The sequence below is a fragment of the Echiichthys vipera genome (assembly GCF_963691815.1).
Source record: "Echiichthys vipera genome assembly, chromosome: X".
NCBI classification, from domain to species: Eukaryota; Metazoa; Chordata; class Actinopteri; order Perciformes; family Trachinidae; genus Echiichthys; species Echiichthys vipera.
In genome coordinates, this window is record NC_139825.1 from 37,078,868 (window position 1) to 37,100,370 (window position 21,503).

At 41.6% G+C, this 21,503-nt stretch overlaps 1 protein-coding gene across 2 annotated transcripts in view; it reads left to right on the forward strand.

Annotated features, from left to right (window-relative positions):
• The first annotated feature begins 400 nt into the window (after window positions 1–400).
• The window catches only part of slc25a26 (solute carrier family 25 member 26), a 65,097-nt gene continuing 43,994 nt past the window's right edge, over window positions 401–21,503 (forward strand). The window contains exons 1-5 of one of the 2 annotated variants that reach the window (XM_083939229.1): window positions 401–522; window positions 2,920–3,076; window positions 3,763–3,881; window positions 13,128–13,232; window positions 14,028–14,075. In XM_083939229.1, coding sequence (XP_083795355.1) covers window positions 490–522; window positions 2,920–3,076; window positions 3,763–3,881; window positions 13,128–13,232; window positions 14,028–14,075 — 462 coding nt within the window. In that variant the 5' untranslated portion in view covers window positions 401–489. The remainder of the gene's footprint in view (window positions 523–2,919; window positions 3,077–3,762; window positions 3,882–13,127; window positions 13,233–14,027; window positions 14,076–21,503) is intronic. The other variant, XM_083939230.1, reaches the window with a different exon arrangement.

The following is a 21,503-nucleotide window of genomic DNA, read 5'->3' on the forward strand; positions in this document are numbered from 1 at the left end:
AGGCTGCAGTGCAACCGCAGTAGCATTACTTCATGCTACACAACAGTTCAATCCACCAACCACTTCAGATAATTAATTATTATAACTACATACTTTAAAGTCCAGTTATAGGCTACATAGTGGGTTGAATATGAATCTCACTACTACTGTGTGACATAATTTGATTATTCTTAGTCATTTATTTATTCTATATTTTTCTTTGACATTTCTACACACAACCCCCAGATGCCGGCACGCTGATGTCTGAAGTCTCAGTACCATTAAAGCCAGTACAGCATAGGAGAGAGAGTTAGAGGTGATCTAGTGAAGTGATGCACAGCGTGATACGTCACGTGATTAGTATGCGTCATACGTCATACGGAAGTAATTCAACCAAGATGGCAGCGCCCTTGACAGGCATGTTTGGATTACAGTCGAGTGTCAAACATGCTCAGCAGTTGCACATTTACAGGTTGCACAACTGTCACTAGAAGATTTTGAGAGCGGAACATGGAGAGGCGAGAGTTCGTCGCGTCTCTGGTGGTATGCTGGCAATTGTGTTTACATTTCCATACTTTGTGTTCATATTTCCATACACACAACACAAATTTCACCACATTGAATGACATTTTAAATCGTTACGGACGAGGGGTCACTTTGGCTCAGCCACTAACGTTACACAATCTCGAAAATTATAAAATATTACATTAGTTTGACATTATGGAAGGTAGTTAAGTTTTTAAGTGTTTCTGTAAATGCTTTTGTGGTAGGTATCAGAACCATTTAAGTTATTGTGGATAAGAGCAGATATAACTGTTGTTGCTGTCTTTGTTCACGAACCAGGGGGCGGGCCAAGTGTGTGTAAATTGCAAACATGACCGAGATCTGTATTAACACAATAAGAGCGTTTTATAGTTTTGTATGGTGATAAATAAATACAGTTATAGTACTGTACTGTACTTGAGTACTTTAATGTATTTTACTTGATACTTCTACGTGTACTGGGCTTAAATACATTGTTGGGTTATCCATGTTTTATATTGATGATGGAGGCGGGTTGAATAGGTAAGATATGATAAGATAAGATATTCCTTTCCTTCCATTTGTCCCACAACGGGGGAATTTCCTTTCCACAGCAGCAAAGTGGATAACACACATAGAAGAAGCATCAATAATAAACAATAAATTGTAGAACATGAACAATATAAACACAGGCAAATATAAAATAAAAGAATAACAGGAACAATATATACAAAATTTTATAAATATTTTAAATTTACACCGAGGCACAGAGGAAAAATAAAAGTATTGCATATTGTGATTGAAATTCACCAGAGCTAATTATCTCAAAGTAAGACGTGAACCCAGTTGGTGAACATTATAGTGCAGTTATTGTCATTATTTCTAATTATTGTTTTTTTTGTGTGTGTGGTCTACTGGGAGCAGTACTGGTTGTACAGTCTGACAGCAGCAGGAAGGAAAGACCTGCGATTATGCTCTGTCACACACTTTTGGTGACGCAGCCTGTCACTGAAGGAACTCTCCAGTGTTGTTAGAGTTTCTTGCAGGGGGTGGGAGTCATTCACCATCATGTATGACAGGTTTTTCATCATCCTCCTCTCTCCAGCCACCTCAACAGAGTTGAGGGGGCATCTCAGGACAGAGCTGGCCTTCCTGGTCCGTCTGTCAAGCCTCTTCCTGTCGGCTGTTGTACTCATCATTTTGACTTTTTGAAATCCTGAAGCCCTCTGTTTGATTGCTGGTTACTTGTTCTTCACTACATTTCACATAGGTGCTTATAGAACTGACGGTCCCCTGGGAGGACAGGATTGATGTAGCGAACGAGCGCAAGAGGGCCAAATACTCAGAGCTCACCACAGAGTGTCGGCTCAATGGCTGGAAAGCCCGCTGTGAACCAGTCGAGATAGGGTGCAGAGGTTTTGCAGGGCACTCACTACAGCGAGTGTTCAAACTCCTCGGAGTTAGAGGTCTGCAATTAAGGAAAGCCACCAAGAACATCCTTGAGGCCGCAGAGAAGGCTTCCCGGTGGCTGTGGATCCGTAGGGGGGATCCGTGGTGCGCTACTTGGACACAAGCCGGAGTCTTATCACCTCCGGCTGGGTCGCCCAGGTGAGGGTGTCTGATTACTAAAGACCCGAAACACCCTATGACCCCGGGTTTTTCACTGATGACGTGTCCAAGTATCACCGTGAGGTGTATTCAAGTTCCACAGGGGAATATTGTATTTCTTAATGTACTCCACTGTCTTACTCCACTAGATTAATTTGACAGTTTATTTGACTGACATTTATTTCCTTTAATACACGATAGATTAAACTACCCATCAGTATGTAATAATAATAATGTCAGTAAAATGAGCTACACATTGACCAGCCGCAACAATAAAATGGTTCTTACATATAAATAATAATTCAAAAATGTAATGAAATACAACTTTTGATACAATACATTTAACAAAAATACATACATTGCATTTTTTTGTTATGGTATTGCTTCTGCTACTATAATCAAAGCACCTCATTGTTTCGGTTGTAAGTCCTGCCTATTTACTGTTTTGGTTCATCCTGACCGCTTTCATCGCTTACAGCAGCAGTAGATGGGCAGCCTGCATCGTTGGTGTAGACACAGCTAAAGTTAGAGTGAATATTACACTACATATGTCAGGTGGCTAGAAACAAGACTCCAAATTGTTCCTGATCTTGCCCCATGTCTGCTTGATGTGTAAATAGTCAGCAGCAAGTAACAATTTGCCATATCAACTTTATAAGATGAATATATGTGCGTTCTGTTTAGAGCTTGTTGCGTTGCAGTCAGTTAGCCCAAATTATTGCAGGTTTAAAATCTGAATATGTCTTCCACCACGGGTGTTATAGAGTTTGTGATGCTACATTATGTCTCACAAAATGATTGTCTCTTCAGGCAGGCGGCTGTGCGGGGATGTGCGTGGATCTGACCCTCTTCCCCCTGGACACCATTAAGACAAGACTGCAGAGTCAGCAGGGCTTCTACAAAGCAGGGGGCTTCAGGGGCATCTACGCTGGAGTCCCATCTGCTGCTGTCGGCTCCTTCCCTAATGGTAGGTAGCTTATTGTGATCTCTGGACATATAATATTAAGGCCCACTTTTCATTTCTGTGTGTAATTGATGTTCATAGCAAACAATCAATATTCTTCTTTGTGTTGAGTGGATTTGGAGACCTAACCTTGCACTGTGTTCATCATTTCATAAAGTAACTGTTTGAGTTGAGTATTCTTCTAGCTGTTACACATTAAGCTATTTAGTTTACTTTCCTGAAGTCACAGTACAGTAGAAACAAATTAGAGCACTACTCTGTGGACTTTTGTTAATTCGCGGCTGTGCGTTGCATTGATCAGTTTAATAGTTCACAGTCAAAGCAGTTCCATTTCAGCTTGCGCTCTCATGAAAACATATACAGTGTTGTATGATGTCCTGTTCTTGTCATATGTTGGTTGGTTTGAATATTATCCAATTTGTTTGCTGCGGTTTGCAAATGAATTCAACACTTCTGCAGGATGAATGTGTGTGACTAGTTGGAGTCAAAAAAGAACTGAACTCTATCCGCACAACACACACTTAACGTTCTTAGCTTTTACCCCAATTGTGCATGCACGCGCGCACGCACGCACGCACGCACACGCTCACACCGCAGTTTCTCCCCTGTCAGTGGTAGTGAGGGATATTAATTGTTGTATGCTGGTTGACTAATGGGCCTTAAATGGCTGTGGTTCTGCTTGGTTTCAGCCGCTGCTTTCTTTGTCACCTATGAATACACAAAGTCCCTGCTCGGCACTGGCGGAGTGCTAGCAGAACCGCACATGGCACCTGTCACTCACATGCTGGCCGCCTCCCTGGGAGAAATAGTAAGTCTTCCTATCCCTCATTCTCTCAACTTTTGACTCCTCTAATTTGTCTTTTGTTTTTTTTCTTAAACTCTGCCTGAACATGAAGTCCTGTTTGTTTGTGTACAGTTAGGCCTAAATCATTCTTGTTCCATTGTTAGAAGGCCAGCTGCACTCGCTCTTCCGTATTTTTTTTCTCTCCCACCACTGTAAGGTACAAATGAACACCACCGGCAGGTCTGTTAACGTTATTGCGTTTCAAATTTCCCAGACCATTATGCGAGGAGCAGCGGTGAGGGTATGCGGTTTTGGCTCTAGGCCCTGGGGTCCAGCTGGTTGAGTTAAGGGGGCTTCCTCAAGACTGTCCCAGCATTTCCCCCACTAGCTGAGTAAATAGGATCTAATTTTTGCCTATTTACTCATCCACTTTCCCAGCTCAGACTGCAAATATAGTCTGGGGAATTCAGGCATGAAACCAACGAGGAGCAGTGCAATTTCCTGTCCATCCTGTCCCAATCATTCGCTGTGAACTGCAGACTCTGAGCCATTGGGGGGCCACACATATTCACATTGGCATGAAGAGGGGTAGACGGATGAGGGGGGAGTGTATGGAGAGAGGAATGCCCCCCTGATATACAACCAGGGCTTTTTCAAAATGCTAGGTTTGAGAAAGCTCTGGTGGTATAGCAGGGGGGCACCACCAGGGCTTTCTCAAAATACTAGGTTTTTTAGTATTCATGGCTTTTGGATGGATGTAATTTAGCCGAGTTTTGCATGTTTATGAAATGGGATTATACCACATGGGAGGGTGTTCATTGCGCATAAGTTTATCTGTGTCTTTGTGTCTCACGATATTGAGAAGAGGACACACGTTAACTTTATATAAGCACAAATTAAATACAAAAGTTGTTTTTGTCCTCTGGTTGTCACAATCAATGTAGCAGTTATCACATATTTTGTAAGAGTGTAGCTATTAGCAGTGTTTCCACTTTTTTTTTTAACCGTGGTAAAAGTGTGAAAGGTGAGGCTGAGGTTGCAGCTACCTTTAACCCCTTCCCCGCTGTTCTGGCTTTGAGCACATCAAAGGCACAAATCCTTGGAGTAGAGCTGAGTTGAGCAGGGGCGGTATCCCACTGCATTCTGGCAACTGGATACGTTTTGTTCAAAGAGAGTAATCTACAGGCTTAGCCATGAAAGGCCTACTCTCATGCTGCCCGAGTTGTATGCAAGGCCTAAAGGCCTGCGCTATGATGCAATCACTGCCATATCATTCTGTGTCTCCTTAGTCTTTGCTAATGATTTTTTATTAAAAGTTATTGCACTAGGGTTCTTACATAAGCTTGACTGAGTTTTGGCCAGGTGAGTGCAATATATAGTACTTGTTATGTCTAATGCTTAAACAATTAGTTGAATATTGAATTGGTCCGATATTTTGAAAGTGTTATGTGCCAGAGACTCCTTAACTGAAAGAGAGATAGAGCAGGGACTGATGATGTCAGGATTAACAGATTTTGCCATAACTGGTGCTATCTTATAACATAACATCACAGTTTTATATTTGTAAGAATTGTAGAAGTGTGTGTGTGTGTGTGTGTGTGTGTGTGTGTGTGTGTGTGTGTGTGTGTGTGTGTGTGTGTGTGTGTGTGTGTGTGTGTGTGTGTGTGTGTGTGTGTGTGTGTGTGTGTGTGTGTGTGTGTGTGTGTGTGTGTGTGTGTGTGTGTGTGTGTGTGTGTGTGTGTGTGTGTGTGTGTGTGTGTGTGTGTGTGTGTGTGTGTGTGTGTCGTGATGCCACTCACCTAGCAGTGTGGGAGTGTTCTGGATATCTACAAAATGAGCAGGGAGTTGTTGTCTTCTTCCTTCCATAGGTTTCCGATTTTCTCTGACAATAATCAAACTGTCATCTATGTCCCGGCCTGGGCCTTTCTGTGCGGAGTTTGCATGTTCTCCCCGTGTCTGCGTGGGTTTCCTCCGGGTACTCCGGTTTCCTCCCACAGTCCAAAGACATGCACGTGTTAGGTTAATTGATGGCTCTAAAATTGCCCGTAGGTGTGAATGGTTGTCTGTCTCTGTTCGTCTCTATGTGCCCTGTGATAGACTGGCGTCCTGTCCAGGGTGTACCCTGCCTCACGCCCGATGTCAGCTGGGATCGGCTCCAGCACCCCCGCGACCCCGACCCCGGGATAAGCGGTTGAAGATGAATGAATGAATATATATATATATATATATATATATATATATACTGTATATATAGCTTATACACATAACTTTTTATGGTCCATACAGTACTAAACTATTAAAACAGTGATTATAGATATATTCATATTTATACACCAGGTTTTTAATACACATGGAAGGCACAGTGAATATGTAATCCTAAATCCTTAATCTTTAATCTATCTGTATCTGTGGATGGCTACCTTGCCTGTAGGTTAGTGTTGTGTAAATTATTATAGAAATACATTAATTAATAAAACATTTATGAAAATAATCATCTTGCATGCAGTAAATCTGAGGACCTTGTAGGGGTCCTGGACCCTCTTTTGAAGATGTCTGGATTGCTAGATAAAATCAGATAAAATCTCTGAATTAAGCAGGGTTTTATGCCTTTTCTCTGTTTTGTATCATTGTAAATCGTAAACCTTTTGACTGTGGGCACTACAGATAACTTGAAGAGGACACCATGTTACCGGTTATTTAAAAAAATAAATGAAACAACGGATAGTTGTAGCCTTTTTTTTGTCTCCTCATCATACATGTTGAGTCAGTTTTCCTCCATTTTGTTTGCTTTATTTTAATGTTGTATATTAAATATCTATATATTTTGTTTTGTGAATGTTTATTAGTTCATTCAAGCCATGCTTATGGTGAAAAGAACATGAATCTCACATCACTCTCATGATTTCAGTGGCTTATCAAAATGAGGAGGAAGAGATCAGACTCTTCAGTGTGCGTATCCTCCCTGTTTAAGCCCCCATTACTCCTTTTAGTCCTTTCTAATGCACTTAAATAAGGCAACTGTCTCATCTGCTGCCTCTTTATCATTGGGGCCCGAGCACGAAAGTGCCAGGGGCCGAAACTGATAGTGCGAGGAAACCTATTGTTTTTGATGAAATTATTATTATTATTATTATTATTATTTTACTGGGCGATCATATTTTTAAGGGGCTTAGGATGCACGTAGGCTCACGAAATTGGCACACAGGTAATTTTTAAAAGTCATTGGGATCAGGCGTGGCCAGCGGTCTCCAAAGCACCCCCAAACGAACGCCATGGTTGGGATAAAGCTCTTTTGATGTTTATTAAATTTGCTCTCATCTTAAAGAGCACATGTACAGTTTTTTTTTTTTTTTTTCACCGGAAAGGAAGTTGGCCATTTTGGATTTTGTGCGTTAATTTTCATTTTACGAACACGTTATAGAACTTTTACGAAATGTTTTAACCACGTTCAAACTAGTAATTACTTCAATTTGATGCCGCGGTTTGGCTTGGGCATGGCATGTCGGCTCTATAGCGCCCCCTAATTACTTGTAGAATTTTGAGGTGGTGATCGTGCTCTAGAGTACAAAAAGTTGCACATGCATCAATAGAGTCCAAACGTAATAGAATATTTTAAAGTCACTACCCCAACCTTTAAATTTGATGTAGAAGTACAAAGTTTGGTAGGCAGATGTAAAGTATGGAGACTTAAAAAAAGCCTCTTGGACCCATACCCTAAGTCCAACAAGAAGTCGGCCATTTTGGATTTGCTGTGGAATTTTTTCAGAAAGTGAAGCAAGTCGGACGTGTTGTACTTTAACAAACTCCTCCTAGAGAATGAACCTGAGGGACTTCAAATCTGGTGGGTTGCATCTAAAGACCTTTGTGATTCTAAATTGCGAAGCTTTTGAGGATCATTGGAACGCCCTCAATGTGGGGTGGCGGTGAATTTTGATAAAGTCCAAAACTTGAAAAAGGAAGTTGTCGTAGCTCAACTTTACTTTTTCCCAATCTGCCCCAAATTTCACATGCTGGATAACAGTCCAGGCCTGAAGACATCTACATGCTGAAATTCAGTCATAGCGCCACCTACTGACATCAGGAAGGCAGCTTTATGTGTCAAACTTCGTCGCATTTCGAGGGGCTTGGGGTTATCGAAAACTCACAAAAACCGGCACACAGGTCAGAATGGGCAAAAATAGCAAAGTTCTGCAGTAATTGGGCTTGTGTGTGGTCAGCGGGTTCCATAGCGCCCCCAAATGCACGCCATGGTATGGAATACTTTGATGTTCACGAAATTTTGTGTGAACATTGCTCTCATCTTGAAGAATATATTGACATTTTTTCAATTTTGTTCCACCTAACAGAAAGTCAGCCATCTTGGATTTTGTTGTATTAATTTAAATTTTACCAACACGTTTGAGGCCTTGGCCTGTGGACACATATTAAAACCAATTATGTTCTTAATTTGACGTTATAATTTGACTTGGGTGTGGCATGTCTGGTCTATCGCGCCCCCTAATTACTTTGAGCACTTAAAGGCGCACTTGTTATTCTTGAAAGCGCACAAAACTTTGCAGACACATGAGAACCCTTAAACTCTAAATGCCGATTTGGTCCATTTGTGTTTAGCTGGTTCCATGGCGCCTTAGTTGAAACAAAGTTGCGCTGATATTCACAAAATTTGGTACTCGCATAGCTTTAATCGTTTCGACATATTTCCCATTAGCTTTCAATAGCTCCGCCCAACAGGAAGTCGGCCATCTTGAATTTTATGCGGTTGTCATGTATTTTATGCAAACTTTTTAAACTCTTCCTGGAGAGATTATTGGATTCATTTCCTATTTTCTTGGTATAGTCCTCCCACTAATGTGATGCTAAATCGTGAAGGAAGTCAATACCTCCAACGATGATGTCATAACTCATGTGACTGCCATTTTAGGCAGGTGTGGTGTTTTTCATAACTTTTAGAGAATTCAACAGATAAATCTCAAATGTGGTCAGCAGAATCACGAGACCGTCATGATGCCAAAATTTAAAGCATTTGTGTTTTACTGTGTTTTTTCTTTTCTTTTCTTTTTTTATTTGGTCCTTGTCTGCCTTCTCCACTCTACCCCTTCAACAGCCTATGATCCTTTCCCCTGGAGTCCATTTAGTTATGTTTTACAAACTGTTTCCACTCAGCAACATTTGCAACAGGAGCGTTATTGCTTTGCTAATCATATTCCCAAGCCTCTCTCTATCTATGATGCGCTTGACTTGGCACAACAAACTTACTCAATCTTGACTTCAGTCAAAGTGCATGCCAGAGGGAGTTGTAGCTCTGTATTTATACTGCATTAAGTATGAGATTGGAATTGAAAGAAAGAAAAGAGGACACTTATATACATGCATAAATCTAATCTAATCTATATCTCCTCGAACCTTCAATCTAACAGATGTTCTTGCCGGCGAAGGGGGAATGGACACCAAGAACAACTCCATGTGTGAAATACTTATAATTATAACTTAAGGGATCATACTTTCTGGTAATAAAAGTTTAAAGTTCAAGACCTTAACAAGTTCCTTCATTATATTCAGTATCACAGGTGGTGGAAATAATAGAAAGATAAGAATAAGATATAAAAAATACATTTTCTACAACTGTTTCATGGTGCTATCCAAATGTCATAACTAATGTCTTTTTTCCATATGAACCTACCTAACGCCATGCTTAATTTACAGCAGCAGGACAGACAGAGACAGGGAGGACAGAGAGGAGGACAGTCATAAGTTGTAGAGAGAAAGAACAAGAGAGGGTCAAGACAATGAGAGAAATCTCCCCCCACCTGGAGCGTCCTGGTGTTTGTGTGAATGCGGAGGTGGAACGCTCCCATAAAGAATGTGTAAGCTGATGGCGTCTGTCAGGCTCTAGCAGGCTGTTATCCAGCCATTAGATCAGATTTATCTTCATTCCCATTCGCTCGACGTCTGCCCTGAAAGCTCATTTGTCAAGGCCAGGCGGCGGGTTTCTCTCGCTATAAACCCCATCGCCACCACCTCACGTCTGCTGGAGGATGTACTGGAAAATACAGTGTGACATGACAAGATGGGGGGGGGGGGGGACAGCGAGGAGGAGGGAGGAGTTTTGGGGGTAGAAACTGGCAGCCACTTAACTTGGCACTGAGAAATAATCCATGCATCGTCTTCGAGCAGCGCCACACTCTGTGATTTATTGGCTGTTGTATCAAAGTTGGAGACGCTCAGTGTTCTCATCTCCTTCCTTTTTCTTCATGACCTTCTTTCCTTCTTTTGTTGACCCATATGTCAGTCTTTCTTGGTACCATGAAGCGTTTCCAGGACTGGGCGCATGATCAAAAATCCAGAAACGTCATGGGAATTTGGTACTGGTACATGTGATGGTACATGCTGTAGTGTCTTTCAGGGGCAGAGCTGTATGATTGTGGTCTGCACAGGCTTTTCCTGTATTGTATTTGACATGACATTGAGTGGGCAGGCACTATCTTTTCACCATGCATTAGTGTAACGGCAGATGTAACAACATTTTAGAGCATGTCTACTTCCATTTATTGTATCATAATCGATGGAGATGTGAGATTTTTTTCTTTAGCACATTTTTATGCTGGAGTTATTCTGTTTATTGGTTCGGGCATAGTTAAGAATAAGCTTCAGAGACTGCAGCATTTCCTCTTGGCAGTATACTGTAATGACAAATAAATCCAAATAATTGAGTCCCATAACAGATGTTGCAGCCTGTATGTTTTTGTTACCTGTCTCTTTATGGTGCCAAATGGTAATCCTGTTTCTGGCGGACTGGCTACTGTGTCCTAATGGCCGTGAGCGGTAAGGAGGGATGTAGCAAAGGAGGGGAGGACGAGGGGATGTAATGATTCAGTCTGAGGATTGATTTGCTGGCTATGCTCATAATGTGCTGTGAGTCTCTGCTAATTTCCAATTCCTTACTGTGGTTCACCCGTGTTTGATCGTCGGCTCCTTACGTTGTTGTTCGGCAGCCAGTGCTGGAGAAAACACGCTCTGTCATTTAGATTAACAACAACAGGCCAAGGGAAACTGAAAGGCTCCAATTGCAGGTAGGCAGCTGCCTAATTAACGCTGCTTAACGAATCCAACAGCTTGTAAATAAAGATGAATGGTAGCAGGAGTTTAAAATACTGCCTGTGACTTTATAATACGTTTTCATACCAGAGGAAAGCATCAAGAATGAAGGGCAAGCAAAGTAGGTGAAGAAATGTCTGTCATCCTGACAGCCTTCCACTCACAGCCCTCCCTAAACGTGAGCTAACACACCTAACTTGTAATGAGGGAAACCTACCTTAATCTTTCATTCTGTCTGTTGTTTGTTCCTTCTTATCCACATATTCCAAATGCAAATCCATATGACTTTTTACTTTTTAAGCCCCAGCCGTATTTTATCACACCATGATTGGTCGCCATTTTACCCCCTTTTTTCTGCTGTTTTCAGGGATCTGAAATGGCCTTGGAGGCTGCACTTTATCTTCTATCCACTCAAAATCATTCTCCCCACCCCTATGCGTGCAAATTACTCCCAAATAAACAATGTCCCTAATTTATTTGGTATAATCTCTGGCTCATTCTGCCTTCCCCTCTGCAGTGACAGGAGAGGAAAGGCCGTCTCATCTCCAGGCCCCCCATCCAATTACGTCAGTAATTACTTGTCATAGCCACTTTCTTTCCATTTAGCTGCCTTATTGTGTTCCTTTGGAGAATTGGTTTGGGGGAAACCTGATATACAGTGTATTATAAATGGTAACATGACCAAAGGGAGGGCAAATGAGATCTCTGATATGGATGTAGCCAGCTCACTTATCGAAGAGAGGTGATACAGGTGAACATTTGGCCACTTGGTGGTACTGTTGCACCATGGTTAGGTTGCAGATGATCAAACTCACCTGAAATACCAATAAGAATTGCCCTGAATTCTTCACAGACACTCATTCATGTCTTTGTTTTTACTCGTATGTAAAGAGAATAAGGTTTATGTGCTCATTGTGTATTGAAAGGAGGAAGAACTGGCATTTGCCTGCAGTGAAAGTGATTCAGTGAAGGTCAAAGCTAAGCAGTGGATAAAAATAATTATCAATAGTAAACAGGATTTAAATAGATACAGAACCAGAACTGGGCACTTATAGATGTAGATGTTATGTCTGTTAAAGTTTTCTTTAGCTCCGTCTGTGATTTCACTTGACTTCGAGGACTGCTGACTTATCCCCTCTCCTTTTGTGCTCCAAGTAGATTCACGTTCTTGCTCATAAGGTGTCCTTGGTGTTTGGCAGAGGAGACGAGTGGCTGACAGATGTGAGCCCTCTAACAGATGTTGGGTTAGCCTTCTCCCCCTTTGCAGAGTACAGCGATCGAGCCTTATCCTCCAGGGCTCATCACCACTGAAACTTTTGATGGGGCCCAAATGCTAAATCTTTATGGATAGCTGAATGGAGAAGAAGCAAAACAGGAAAGGGGTGCATTTTATCTTTATTACAGTGCCTCCATCACTCTTTCCATTTGCTCCTCTCCCCCACATCATGCTGCTGTGGTGAGGGTGGCACCGGCAGACTGGCATCTGTACGACCAAGGGGAGCCACAGCAAGGGGGCGGCTCACCAATCGCTCAGTAAGATTGCTTGCCGTTAGCTGGTATTTCCACTCTGATGCAGGATAAATGGGAAATCAAGTCACCAGGTGGGTAGCTGTGCCTGCCTGCCTGCCTTTAGGGCAATGGGAGTTATGAAGTATAAATATTCATGTCTGTCTTCACTAGCTGCTGGCAGTCCATATTTTTGTTGACATATGGTGGATGGGTTGGAACTTGTAGCGGGTAGTGTGGTTACTGAGGTGTGCATGTGTGTCTGGGTCTATAAGTGTGTTTGATGGAATCGCATGGTTTTTTGGACACAGATACACAAGTCAGCCTCATGGCCTTTTTACCTGCTCAGGTGTCATGTCTGCTGTGTGTACTGCTTTGTTAATTGGCCTGATTGGATGTTAACTAAAGCACTCGTTAGCCCGCCAGCTCGATGTAATTGCTCTCCCCCGGCCGTGCCATATTAAGGCCACCTGCTGTGTAAAAAGAAACACAAGCTAGTATCATGTACAGCAAAAGGGCAACGGGGGGAGTGGTGGTGGGAGGGAGAGGAGTTTCTCCTGACACACCCACATTCACTTAGGCACAATGTGGATATCGGAGGGAAATACAGTAATGTGGAATGAGGTTTCTTGTATTCAGGCAACTCTGTCCTCTGTACCTGTCCTGTAGGTGGCGTGTCTGATCCGGGTGCCCACGGAGGTGGTCAAACAGAGAACCCAGGCTTCTCCCTCATCCACCACCTACCACATGCTGCTGGCTACACTCAGAGAAGAGGTACACAACAATCAGGCACTTTCTTAAAGGATAACTTTAGTTTATTACAACTTCGATCTGTTTTACTGCCTGAATTGCCACCATTCCTATCAGTAATAATTGAGGCTTTTAGACCATTTGAGAAGTGCTTCGATTGAAGCATAACCACACTTTAATCCTAACCCAGCTCTCAGCACTTTCTTTAATGTGTAAAATGTCATCGCAAGCCGTAAAAGTTAAGGCCAAATCTTAGGTGGTATTATTATTATTATTATTTTTTCATATATTATGATTCCCCAGATTAATAAGAAAAACTTTTTGTATGGTCGTTGTAGGGCTGTGCAATATACAGATATGATAGCGATAATGAGATATGAGACCAGGGATCATTTGGATTGTGGATATGATAATGTGACATCAGTCTTTTCCTGGTTTTAAAGGGTGCAATACAGTAAAGTGATGTCATTTTCTGAGTGTTCTAGCTGTTCTGTTATATGACTCTACCCACTTAGTCATTATATCCAAATTACTGATAAACTTTATTTCCAGATTTACCTAAAACCTCATTGTGTAAATATTTTGTGAAAGCACCAATATCCAACCCTACAATATCGTTGCAATATTGGTATGCAGGTATTTGGTCAGAAATTACGTTGTCCAGCCCTAGGTTGTTGTTGTGAAATGTTGAATGAAAGGATCCGTAAACATTCATGATTGCTTAACAGAAAAGATAAATGTATTTATTGATCAAAGTCAGCTCAAGTGTATGTCTGTGACTGTAATAAATGTGTTTTCTGTTCTGTTGTCTCTGAGCAGGGTGTCCGAGGCATGTACAGAGGATACGGTAGTACAGTTCTCAGAGAGGTAAGATTACTTTTTCTTTTTTTTGTCTCTCCTCTTCATTCTTTTTTGAATAAGTTAGTCATCCATCCACCAGTGATAGTGATCACGGCTAAATATACTGGTACTGGTTCTAGTGCAGATCAAACACTTATGTCTTTGGTGAAGCTTAGTTTCAGACAATTATGAAGCACATCTTACAGATTCTATTGAAATCCATTTCAAGTGTGTACTAAAGACAATTACTTGCCTGCTTGAAGGCTGTGTTGTGAATTATTTTTGATAGGCTGGATGAATATTGAGGCATTCCACTCCTCCAACTGAAGACATTTTAATTTCTCTTGGGCTTTATCGAGGTTGGAAATATTGATTTACAGTTTTTTCATCGCTTTCAATTACTTGATGCTCTCCCTCCTATTAGAAGTACATCTGATTAATTAATGCAATTAGTTGCGTTACAAATGCAAAACAAATCACGGATAAATGAGTTGCTCCCTTGATGGCCGCTCACCTTTTTGTAATGAAAATGCCGCTCTAGTTGTTTGATTCATGATCTTCTGTTTAATTGCAGCTGCAGTGCGTAAACACGAAATAATTGTTGCAAAAGCAAAACCCCCCCCCCCAAAAAAAAGTTTCAATAGAAGTGGAAAATAAATTGGAGAAAGGGAGGCAGAGATGGTATATGAAGGTGACACTTGTCTTTCCATCCTTTTTTGTGGGGAGGTATGTGAGGGTGTAATCTAGTCCCCTCTGCTGTGCTAGCCTGTACTTATTTTCTGCCTCACTAAACTGATGTTATTCACGCAAATTCCATCTGGACAGCCGGGGAAAAAAAGGACAACAAGACACTGTGATTTCTCCGAGGGGCTCTGAATAAATGAATACATTTGGAGGCTGGCGTACGGCCTGTGTGCATACTAACACTGGCAGATGAAACGCAACGGTGGCGGCAGGGATTTAGGGGTGCGGGTACGGCAAGGGATGCTCTGCGGTGATTGGCTTTGACGTGTGTCAGGAAGGTAATTCATTTTCTCTCGGCCTCCTTTCGCTATCCGCCTATCTCCCTCCTTTGGACAAGCGACCGTGTCAAGATAAGTTTGTTTACGTGGTATGGTGTGGCGCCTCCCCCCCTCGATGGCCAACTAATTGAGGTCCTCTCTCTGCTATATATTCATTAGGGTTCAGAAGGCATTTGTGATGGGCATGATACCACATTAGTGCAGGATGTGTGAGGATGGACCACAGTGGAGAGGCTGGCCTGGAAGGTGGAATGGAGGTGTGACTGAGTTTGATGATCAGGTTCACTCTATAACACAAACTCCCATTTAGATCACCACACCTACCAGATCAAGTTTTAAACTGTTATATATATATATATATATATATATATTTTACACAGCACACCCAAGTTTTATTTAAACACCATATCTGGACTATTGACTAATAGGCATTTGATTATTTTGTCTTTTGCACCACATTAATCTTAACTGCTCTATCCTCTCCTTAAAAGAAACTGTCAAATTGTCTGCTGTGTTGGCACCTTCTGGGTTCCAGCTGAATAGAGCATGAAATCAATGAGATCTAGATTGTGGTGACTAAAAATGTGCTGTGAAAAATGACTTTTTTCAACTGTGAAAAAAAAAATATTAATGAACATCAGCAAGACTTTGTGAAGGATTTTTAAATAAGAGCACACTTGTTTTAAGTCTCACATATAAGTTGTTCATGTCATATGGGTGTTTATTTGTAATAATCTTATCAAAATACTATTAACTCAGACTTATATTAAATCATCTGGGGGTCCCCCTCTTCCATGCTCTAACAGGACACCCAAGTTTCTCCTTTTGGATTTACCACTTTTCACCACTAGATGGCACGCTAAGATTATCACTGCCTTATGTTTGTGCCTGATTTACTCTTATTTCGATCCAATCCCCACTCCTTCTGAACTCCCACCACCTCTTTTTCCTGTCTCTCTGCTCCCCCATCACACCAATCCAGTTTTATGACATTTACAAGCAGCAGTCACTACATTGAAAATGATGCAGTTTTTTAATGGTGAGCCTTTTATTTTTCTGATCTAAAGCACTGTGAGGTGATCTTGGATTTGATCTAAACTGCTCCAATTTGAGTTTGAGTAATGAGCCTGAGATGGGGCTATTAGATAGTAATTTAGTAATGTGGTGGTATGGGGGCTGTGGAGAGATAGGTGTAAGTGAAGCTGACAGTGTCTGACACAGTTGGATGAAGAGCCTGGAACATTGTCTGATTGACTATAGCACACAGCGACACTACCGATATTTCTCATACTTGTGCACTTTCACCTACTCAGTCTGAAAGGCACTTTATCTAAATCTGTTGTCACATATTTAAGTGGGTAAGCACACAGACAAGGAAAGTAATTGAGCTAGCTAAATGAGACAATCTAAGGATGAAAAATTGGTTCCTGGTCCTCCCTGTACCGATGTTATGTATATTTTTTCCTTAGCCAGACTCTGAATCAGCCTTAAAGTTTCTCCACCCCAACAGCTGGGACCTGGCAACCCAAGGTACACGATCTGGCAGTAGGGCTTATGAAACACCTTTCCATCCAGGCTCCTCCTCAACACATCATTGCTTCCTCTTTATCCTGTTCCTCTTCAATCCCCGGGTGATCCCTTCTCTGCTTCCTGCATCAGGGGTTTAGCCTGGAAGGAAAAACTTTGCTGAATTGGATTTTAACTACTACCAATAGGCCAAATTACATTGCTCCAACTGTGGTATTTCTGCAATTATGTTTTAGAGCTGATTAAAAAAAAATCCAATTATAAAATTCAAAGGTTGTCCAAGGCTGACTTTGAGCTACAGATGGGCTGATAACAAATGAAAGGAAAACCAACGTAAATCATTCTCATATGGCGTTGATCTGAAACTCTGTAGATATTTTTCTTATGGATTGATCAACTACTAATTTGGTCCATAAAATGCACTGTCACAAATTCTTAAAGCCCAAGTTGCCAAGATCCCTTAAGATATTGTGTTTAATGTCATATAAGTTCAAGAAAATCAGCAAATAATCAATTCTGAGTTGCTGAAACCAATTCATTTTTGGCATTTTGCTTAAAAACATTTTCGCCATTTTTCTCGCAGTGAGAGACATTCATACAAAACAATAAATAAGAATAAAAAACAGTGAAATAGTAATGATACACAATTCGTCATCATCCCCATCATCATTCCATTCTGCCTCTTAAAGTGCATTTAATATGTTAAGTGGCTACCGTCAAGGTGAACGGCATAAAGTGCATAAGTGCATTCATCGTCATCATCAACATCATCAACAACAACAACAACAACACCACCACCACAACCATCGTAAACCAGTTCTCATTCAGATGTCTAATGGCTGCAAGGACAAAAATAGACCTGTGCCTTTTAGTTTTGGTCCTGGGTACGGTGAACCTGCGGCCAGATGGAAGGAGCAGGAAATCACTGTACAGGGGGTGAGAGCTATCCCCCAAGATGAAACCAGTGAGCTGCTGCAGCTGTCTTATATACAGGGCTTCTGGGCTAGGCTGTGTCTCACTGATAGTCCTGCTAGCCCATTTGACAACCCGGCTCAGTGAGTTCCTGCTCTTTAAAGACAGATTGCCAAACCATGCCACCATACAAAAGGAAAGGACATACTCAATAAAGGCACGGAAGGACAGCTTCATCAGTGATTGGTAAACATGAAAGTGAGACAGTTTCCTCAAACAGAAAAGTCGCTGGTGTCCCTTCTGACACGAAGTTCACAATTTTTATCAAAGGTCAATTTAGTGTCTATGACTGTACCCAGATACTTGTAAGATTGTAGTTCTACTGTCTGACCATTGATGTACGTGATTTCATGTGGAGGGGCTTCTTTTCTAAAATCGATAATCATATCCCTGGTCTTTTTTGTGTTTATCTCTAGATGAGTCTCCTAACACCACTCTATAAAATGGGTGACAACCGGACCATGACCTGTCTTTTCTGCCTGTAACAGGCTGATGATTACCATGTCGTCTGCATATTTCATAATGGTTCTCCTATCAAACCCACTCTGACACATGTCAGTATAAAAAATAAAAAATACAGGGGACAAAACACAACCCTGTAGGGAACCTGTGGAGTAGCAGACTTGATCAGATAAGGATCTATTAACTCTCACTTTCTGTGTTCTATTCGTCAGGAAGTCAAGGGACTAACCCACAATAATCTTACTCAGGCCAAACTGTTCTAAGATCCTCTTTGCTAAGATGTGGGGCTGCATTGTGTTGAAGGCCGACGAAAAATCAATAAATAAGTCATAAAACATGTTTGACAATCTGGTTAATCAGGGTAACTGTAGCATCCTCTACCCTTCTCTTTGGTCTGTATGAAACTGCATTGGATCTAGTGCCTGCCCTGCTACTTTCAGGATCTCGGTCTTGACCTTTGGGACTGGGACTACTACTGTATCCTTCCAAATTGCAGGGACATGTTGTGACTGTAAAGACTTGTTAAAAATAAAATATAAGATATTTGAGAAAGGGTCCACATATGTCATCTGGACCATGACTCTTATTTACTTTAACTGAGAAAAAGGCCTTTTCCACATCTCTGAGGTCTATATAAAAATGCTGGTCATCCATCAGTTTATGCCTCAGCTCCTGGACCTCTCTTTTAAAATCATGCTTGTTGTCAAAACGATTGTAAAACCCATTAAGAGCATTTGCAAGCTCAGTGTCTGAGTTGAAGCCATCCATACTAATCTGGCTACTCTTTGAGCTTTGGAGGCCTGCTATGGTTTTCATACTAGACCAAGCAGAGCCAAGGTTATTTGCGACCATTTTATCCTCTAGCTCAGATTTTTATTTCTGTTTGCCCTTTGAGATTTCTGTCCTCAGCTGTCTATTAATTGTGTGCAAGTAAAAGGAGGATGCTCCCTCTTTAAAAACAGCTTTTTTTCTGTAGACTGGCCAGATTTATTTAGCCATGGTTTATTATTCGGATAAGTTTTCACCCGCTTATGAGGAATAGTCATGTCTCATGACTAAACAATGTAAGAGCATACGACATGAACCAATACATCCAGGTTATCACCCCTCGACTGTTTAAACATGTCCCAGTCCGTGCAGTTCAAGCACACTTGCAGGCGTTCCTCAGCTTCCCGTGTCCACACCCTAATGTCCTTTGTCTGGACCGTCTCTCTTTAAAAGAGTTTTATATATGGGCAGCAGGTGCACGCAGTCATGGTCCGCTCTGCCCAGCGGGGCCAAAGGGAGAGATTTGTAGGCGTCCTTCACGGACCCATAGCAAAGGTCAAGTGTCCTGTCCTGCCTGGTTGGGCAGGACACATATTGATAAAAGTCAAGAGACCAAGAACAAGAGAGATATTCCGTTCTCTATAAGGTAAAAAAAGAAGAAAAGGCAACTAATATTCACATTTGTAAAGCAGGAAGCAATGAAATATAATAATAGAAATATCCATCCTTTCTTTGACTGGGTCGCGGGGGCAGCAGGGTAAGCAAGGTATTCCAGACATCCCTCTCCCCAGCAACGTTTTCCCGCTCTTTCAGCACACACCAGCCCTCTACCACACTCTCCATCCTAGCTGGTGCCTCTTTCCCCTCAGGGTTGTAGTCGAACATTCACTTTAGTGTGTTGTTGTTTACCTCCCAGCTCAGCATCAGTCTCGCTGGATTCAGCTCTTAAAAGGTGAAAGTCTATATGAGTTTGGAGGTTTGTGTGTCTCACAATCACAACTGTTCAGTGAGAGCTCAGTTGTGGAAGTGAGTAAATTGAGTTAAGATCAGTCCACACAGAGTGTTGAGAGGTTTTTGGTTCCTCTGCTGGGATGCCGCAGGTTGAAACTTTATCAACGGGCACAGAGCCCGAGCACAGAGCAGAGCTGACCCTCGCATGGCCCTTTTTTTTGAAAAGGAGCCACTTTTCACCGTCTGTCACACAGGTTTAAAAGGGAGAGGTGAGGGGAATCACTCTCATATCCTGTCTCTGTGTGCATTGATCCACAGAGGCTCATGTTTATACACCCTCATATGACTAAGACAGAATCGAGGAGAGACAGAGCAGAAAGAGGGAAAAGAGTTAAGGCACGGGAAGCAAGAAGTGTTTATTTTCCTCTACATATGTAAAGGAAGAATTTGTTGCTTTGTGTTTAGAGTTGGACCTCGACAGACCTCAATAGTCTCTGAGAGCCAGACAGCAATCCAACTCATATATTGGCTTCAACACCTTGGGGAGCTTAACAAAACTGGAATAAATGAAATGGAAAATGTCACGAGATCACTTGAAAAAAATGAAAAAAGGAAGTATAATGCAGACCAGCAAGAATACTGTCTTCACTTATATTGTGACTTTTCTTGTTTCATTTTAGGCTTTCATTTTGTAAGAGCCACTTTCAATTTATAGCTGTTTATAATTACAGAGTTATATAATAATATTTTTATCAGCCTCTGCAAGCCAGTAGAATAACTGTCAATGAAATGGAGTTAGGATTTATTGGTTCTATTTGGAGGTGAATGTTTTAAAGGATATGAGTTACTGGCACTACCTTATCCGAGAAAACCTTTTGACCTGTTGAGAAAACAATCAAAGTGTTTTCATGTGTTTTGGATGTATTGTCTGGTGTAGGACATGTGTAGAGTGCACATAACTTTCGCACAACATCCTTCTCAACTTGAAACGTTAGCAGATATATGTTTTGAATTCTTCCTCAGGAACTCAAAGGCAGCCAAACACAGAGAGGCCTCAGTCTGATATGTCTATTCCCGTTGAGTTTTAACAGTATTCATTTCTTTGATGAATCACTATCTGTCTACCTGCTTGAGGTATTGGATATCATTTTTGAATGCCGCCCCCGTTTGAGTTGTTTGCAGGTCGAGACGACCCCTTTCAGAAGAGTGATAGCCTTCTTAAGCTACAGAGAATGATTCCCCTTTGTCACTGGATGAACTCTATCACTTTACCACACATCACACCAGGGATTCATGGTTTACTCCCACCGTCACTCTGGGTGACGGTGGATGGGCTTCTGTTAACAGCCAATGGCTGCACCTGTCATTCACATTATTGTAGTTGTGTGAATACAGTTGTAGCTTCAATTTCTTCTGTGCGTCATCATACAGGCATGCTGGCCCATGCATCTAAAGTATATTAAGCCGTTTTCTTACATAAACACTGGATAATGACTGACAGATTAAGTGAGGACGGTTGCCGAAGTTGCCCTTTCACACATGTAGCACTCAACAAAAGATTGTCTCAGACGCATTCTCACGTACTGGAAATACTCTGTTTAGTTAAGACGAGGCGTAGTGCCTGGGTAGAGTTTCATGAGGCAGGACATGGCAAGGATTACATTTCAGCCACACAGCCAGTTTTGAATTTGGTCATAAACCACTGAGTCTCTTGCTGTTCTTTGAATCTGTCTGACGATTATCGGTGTCGGCC